The sequence below is a fragment of the Myotis brandtii genome, unplaced genomic scaffold (genome assembly GCF_000412655.1).
Source record: "Myotis brandtii unplaced genomic scaffold, ASM41265v1 scaffold64, whole genome shotgun sequence".
Classification (NCBI taxonomy): Eukaryota; Metazoa; Chordata; class Mammalia; order Chiroptera; family Vespertilionidae; genus Myotis; species Myotis brandtii.
Window position 1 is genome coordinate 136,143 of NW_005370460.1, and position 6,327 is coordinate 142,469.

General features: G+C 48.0%; 1 protein-coding gene across 6 annotated transcripts in view; it reads right to left on the reverse strand.

Moving 5' to 3' along the window:
- Window positions 1-1,220: 1,220 nt before the first annotated feature.
- Window positions 1,221-6,327, reverse strand: part of CD244 (CD244 molecule, natural killer cell receptor 2B4) — a 24,883-nt gene continuing 19,776 nt past the window's right edge. For 4 of the 6 annotated variants that reach the window (XM_014528576.1, XM_014528571.1, XM_014528573.1 and 1 more), the window contains 2 exons: window positions 4,571-4,636; window positions 3,098-3,227 (listed from right to left, as the gene is read on the reverse strand). In XM_014528576.1, the coding sequence (XP_014384062.1) occupies window positions 3,099-3,227; window positions 4,571-4,636 (195 nt within the window). In that variant the 3' untranslated portion in view covers window position 3,098. The other 2 variants (XM_014528577.1, XM_014528575.1) reach the window with 1 other exon arrangement.

A 6,327-nucleotide genomic window follows, 5' to 3' on the forward strand; every position in this document is an offset into this window, starting at 1 on the left:
CTAAGTATCTTAATTTTTATTTCAGTGGTAACTGGGATTGTTTGTTTAGTTTCTCTTTCTGATAATTCATTATCCTATCTAATAAAGACAGAATATGCAAATGACCATCACTCTGTGGCAAAGATGGTGGCGCCCACAGCCAATAAGGAGGGAATATGCAAATTGAAGTGACAAAGATAGCAGTGGTTGGGCCCTGCCCCAGCCGCTCCAGGCCTCTGGGCAGCTCGTGTGTGCAGGCACGGAATAGCCGGGGCGGGATGGGATGCCTGCTATGGGAGGGTGCGGGGGGTGGCGGGAGCTACAGGAGGGCAGCAGGGCCGGAGCAAAGGCAGCTCCGCAGGAGCAAAGGCAGAAAGCAGCTCCGGCCAGAGTGAAGGTGGAAGGCAGCTCCAGCTGGAGCGAAGGTGGAAGGTGGCAGCCAGAGCAAAGACCTGGGTCCCAGGTGATGGAGGGAAGCCATTGCCGGCAGCCAGGGGAAGGAAGGCCTATTTTTGCATGAATCTTTGTGCATCAGGCCTCTAGTTGGTGTATAAAAAAGCCATTGATTTGGGGGTGTTGATTTTGTATCCTGCTACATTGACAAATTCAATTATTAAAATCTAGTAGTTGATTGGTAGAGTCTTCAGGTTTTTCTATGTAAAATACCATGTTGCCTGCAAATAATGAGAGTTTTACTTCCTCCTTTCTAATTTGGATGTCTTTTATTTCTTCTTCTGGTCTGATCGCTGTGGCTAGGACTTCCAGTGCTGTGCTGAATAAGGGAAGAACACCCTACATTTACATAGAACTTAGATTTCCAGCACCTGGACTTGCTGTGTGGTCTCTTGTGAACTACCCAATCTTTCTACCCATTCTTATCCAGTCTGTAAGTTGAGAGACTTGTTCTTTCTTTTTTTTTAATTTGAAAGTGAGAGGGAGAGAGAAACATCAATTTGTTGTTCCACTTATGTATATATTCATTGGTTGATTCTTGTATGTGTCCTGACTGGGGATCAAACCCTCAACCTTGGGTATTGGGATGAGGGTCTAACTAACTGAGTTACCTGGCCAGGGCAACACCCTTGCTTTTTTGTTTTTGTTTTTGTTTTTTTGTTTGTTTGTTTTTGAGAGAGAGAGAGAGAGAGAGAGAAGGAAGAGAGAGAAACATCAATGCGAGAGCTAAACACCAATTGGCTGCCTCCTACAGCATCCAACTGGGGATCAAGCCCTCAACCCCTTGGTGCAGGTGCCTTGCTATTTTAATGGCTGTTAAAAATCATTTTCAAAACAAAATATAGTCCATCAACAAACTCCCAGACTAGGAACTATTATGTAGACTCATATGGTGTCATCCATTGCACTGATTCCCAAAACAGATGCTGGGTCCTAACACAGGGGAGGCCAGCAGTGGCCCCTGGGATTATACAGAAAAGTTCTTCAGCTCCTGGTGTTGAGTCAAGCAGCGTGTTGAGCTCTGGGTTGTATCTTTCCAACCTGCAGAAGAAACGAAGTTCAGACACTCCTACTAGGAGATCCCCATAACAACTCTGTGGGGTATGAATTGTTAACCCCATTTTACAGATTAAGAAAATGAAGCTCAGAATGACCGACTGAAGTACAGGAGGGGCTTGAATCCAATTCTTCTGGTTCCAAGTCTAGTGTTTTTAACCACACCATGCTTCCTCCTGACTCCCCCTAGATTGCCTGGTGCCAGAAGCCAATCCACCTTGCTGCTTGACACAGTCACTGCAGGGAAGAAACATCTGCACAGCTTATGTTTCAAGGGACCTGGCATATATGGCATATGTTTGCTCCCCCTCTTAACGCTATGTGTTTTAAACAGGACCACCTCCCCGAGAAAGGTTGTTTCCCCAGGTGGGGATTTTTCCCTTGAGTTAGGGAGGGAATAAAACCCCTTAAGTGCCAGGCTGGTAATTAATCACTTTAACTACGAACAATCACACTTAAGCTACATAATCTTTACTTAGGATAATCTCCTTCAGTTACTTCCTTGTAGCTTAATAGAACAATAGAGTAACCTTGGAATGGAGATAAGAAATGCCCTAACCTTTGGAATAGAATGGATAGGATTAAAATCAACTGGTATAAATACAGATGTAACAGGACGATAAACACAGAACTTGGCTGGAGATCCTGGCTGGAGAACTTCACTATGCTGATCAACTGAACACTGTCTCCGTGTCATTCCTTCTTCGCCGACTCCATCCACACCTTTGGGAACCCTTGGACCCAATGGGGCTGGACCCCAACAGCCTGGGGCCACACAGTGTCCTCTGCAACTCTGGACTGTCCAGGTGGCTTTAATGTGGAGCTGCTGTCAAAATGCCAAGAAGCACAGCAGGCACCCAGCCTCCCCTCCCTTGGGACCAATGGCAACATTATTATTGGGCCACAGGTGGACGCTTGGGTGCAGGAGGAGGCTAAGGGGGAAAGAGTGGGGTGCTCTCCGTGCCTTACTTTCTATGGGTACAAATGGGAAGTAGGATTATACCTACTTCACACATTTCGTGGGATTAAATGAGCTCATTCGTATGAAGCCACTGGCAGGCCACCTGCAGCATCCCACCCTTAATCAATGTTGAGACCCTGCTTTCCATTCCCTAAGTGGGCCATGCTCAGGGGCACCTCTGTTCAGTCTTCACCCTAGAAGCAGCGAAGATCACCTGTATTCTGGAATGACTCTCAATTACTTGCTAACTTTAGAAAATCATTCAGACTTGCTAATCCTCCCTTCTCTGATCTCCCCACCCCCACAAACACACTTGGAAGGGAGGTGTCCATTGTAGGGTTCACAGCTGGGGAACTAGCCTGGAGATGGCCCTAATTTGAAACTCAATCTCCCCAGTAAGAGTCAAATCCCAACACATGATATGACCTTGTGTTAGACCCTCACTCTGCTTGGGCCTCAGTTTCTTCACCTCTAAATGAGGATTTGGATTAGAATCTGCCTAAAATCCCTACAGATCTGAGACTCTGTGGATGACGTTTTCACAAGTGCACAACTTCCCAGATATGCTATAGGCACTAAGCCCATTCAGAATCTTACCCCTTCATAGATGGAAGGGCTGTGGCTCCTCTTCTTAGATCCAGCCTGAAATTCAGAGGGTAAAAGATCTTAACTTCAGGGTAAGAAATGCCCCGCTCCAAAGTGGTGTGAGAGGTCCCAAAAGGGACTCGGTGCCCAGAGAGCCCTTGAAGTGGCGCCAACCAGAAGTGAATAAAATCTCCTACCCCAGAAGCAAACAATGGGGTTTTGGTTTCCAGAAGGTGTTAACACATACTTATCTATGATATGACATTTCTGAACCAAAATCAGTTTAACATCCACAGCCATGCACCTCTCACCCCTCAGACCCCCCCCCCCCCCCCCCCCCCCCCCCGCACACGGAGCCTTCAGACAAACCTAGTACAAACACGGCCTCCACCGTGTATCTGTTCAATGCATGGCACACACACTCACCCAGCGGAGCTCAGGGGCTCTCAGTAGTCGGCAGAGTCTTCAGATATAAAACCTAAGCCTGTGGCCAGGTGCTGTGGCCATGTCTGGCCATGTGTGTAGCATGGAATTTAAATATCAATCTCTCTCGCCCTAGCCGGCTTGGCTCAGTGGATAGAGCGTCAGCCTGCGGACTGAAGGGTCCCAGGTTCGATTCCGGCCAAGGGCACATGCCCGGGTTGCGGCTTAATCCCCAGTGGGGGGTGTGCAGGAGACAGCTGATGGATGTTTCTCTCTCATTGATGTTTCTAACTCTCTATCCCTCTCCCTTCTTCTCTGTAAAAAATCAATAAAATATATTTTTAAAAATATATATATCAATCTCTCTCGCTAAAATCCAAGTTGATGGAATGACTTATTGGAAGGGGGTGGATTAAAAGTCTGAAAATGTGTCCTAACCTTCTCCCCCTTTTGATACAAACACACAATCGCTGACCTGCTTGAACGCCATCCTTCACATCCACCAGGCTCCCCGCTTCTCATCACCAAGTTCAGCTTATGGTCTGCACTGAGTCCCCTCCCACCTGAGATGAAAAGATGGTACGGGCCCAGGACACCCAGCTCTGTGGTTCCAGGTACACATACAGGCTGCGAGCCCCCCTTGGATCAGGATTAGAGGGGACTCCGATGGGCTGCCTCAGTCCCAGGCCTCTACCATGAGGTGACTGGCCCAACTTTGTCTGGTTCCCTGAGGTCAACACTGTCTCTCTAGGTCCCGTGCAATCCTGCCGCTCAGTCCACATCGGAAACCTCTCCTTCTCTCACCACAGCCTCGGCTGGCCTACCAGGATCCTGTGGTTCCTGCACCAAGCACTTCCTCTCTGATTGTCCTCTACCTTCCACAGAAACTTCTGGAAACACCTTTAATATATTCTTCTCCCAGACTCAGAGCTGCTGTTTTTCTCCAAACAGAACTAGAAAGGCACTTGCCCATTCACTTTTCAACAGTCATTTAACACAAGTCACTTGGATACATGCAGTGGAAGTCAAGTCACTCAGAAGCGCCAGCCCAAGCTGCACTGCGCATGCAAAACACACCCCTGCACCCAAGCACCCCTGGAGGCGGAGACTCACCTTCCCTGCGGGCAGCACCACTGAATACAGGGTAGTTGCAGTTTCTTGTGATGTGGAAGCGGAAGACTGTTGAGAAGAGAAATGAAATCATTTCAGAGGCATAGATAGATGTAGCACAACCCTAGGGAGGGAGTTACCTCTTCCACCTCTTCCACCTCTTCCACGCCACCCTCAACCCTGCCCAGAGAGAAGCGTTAAGTGTTGGTTGAAAAAGCCTGGCCTAGTGGGAGGCAGGTTGCACCGCTGAATGCTAGTCCCTCTCTTAAAGACAGTTGCTGCTTTTTTGGAAAATATGTTTGATTTTAGAGAAAGGGGAAGGGAGAGGGAGAGAGAGAGAAACATCATTGGCTGCCTCCTGCACGTCCCCTACTAGGGATTGAGCCCACAACCCGGGCATTTGCCCTGACTAGGAATCGAATCCGGACCTCTCAGTGTATGGGACACACTTAACCAACTGAGCCAAACTGGCCCTGCACCTGTATTCTCCCCTAATCTTTAGGACACTCCTATCTGATAAGAATGACTATAATTTGCCTCATTCTACAGATGAGCCTCCAAAAGATAAATAGCCAAGTCACAGAAGCAGCAGAATTTAAACGCAGACTCCCCAGCATTCTTTCCTCAACATCGCCATGTCTCCTTTGGCAACCGTTTTCCTTCTCTGTATCTGAAAGAAGCATCTCCAGCTCCAGGGGAGGGATCTCAGTCTCCCTCGGCATCTCCAAGTCCTCTTCTCAGAATGCAATGTGGCTAAACCCAAAGCTCGCGGAAACAATCGCTCTTATATCTGTGGGCAAAGAAGGGGCCACATACTAAACTGACAGGCTCCGGGGAGGCCTGCAAGGCCGGCCTTATAAACCCAGAGCCCTGCAGTAACCACACAGGATGGCCTGCTATTACAGTTTCCCAACTAAAGTGGGGAGTCATGTCCTCGCCTGCATCTTCCTCCACAAAGGCCAACCCGTACCTGAACCTGTCTATTGTCTTTTTGCATCCACCACAGGTACTGCCTTTGGAGTGACCCCTCCTCCAGACCCCTCAGGGCACAACTCCCACCAGAGCAGACCACAGCCCCTCTCATTGTTACTGTTACCATGTTAATTGTTAACTGTTAACTATCCTGTACCCACAAACATCTATTCCTTTTTTGTCTATTTGTTATTTTCTGTGTCTATTCATTTTACTTTATTTGTTTTAAATATATATATATATATTATTGACTTCAGAGAGGGAAAGGGAGAGATAGAAACATCAATGATGAGAGAGAACCATTGACCAGCTGCCTCCTACACGCCCCCCAGTGGGGATGGAGCCCGCAATCCAGGCATGTGCCCTGACTGGGAATCGAACCGTGACCTCCTGGTTCATAGGTCGATACTCAACCACTGAGCCACGCCAGCCGGGCTTCATTTTACCTTTCATCCAATCCCAGAGGTTCCCCCTTTGCTTTCTCCTGCCTCCCTAATCCATCACCAATGGAGTTCATGTGACCCACTTACGTTTTCCTGATTGTAATGTACAAAACAAGGGGCAAAACTGCCATTCTCCAGAGCATTTTCTCAATCCATAGATTTTGATTCCAGATGATTGTCGTCAGTTTGTATCAAATAAACTCATAAAAATCCTTACAGGTTTGGACTCTTTAAGGCTCTGTGACTTGACCCAATGAGTCCCATTACCTGAAGGGGAGTGGGAGGAGGCAACACACTTCTTGGGAATTCCTCCTTCCCCCTCCTCCTCTTCCCCCTCCTCCTCCT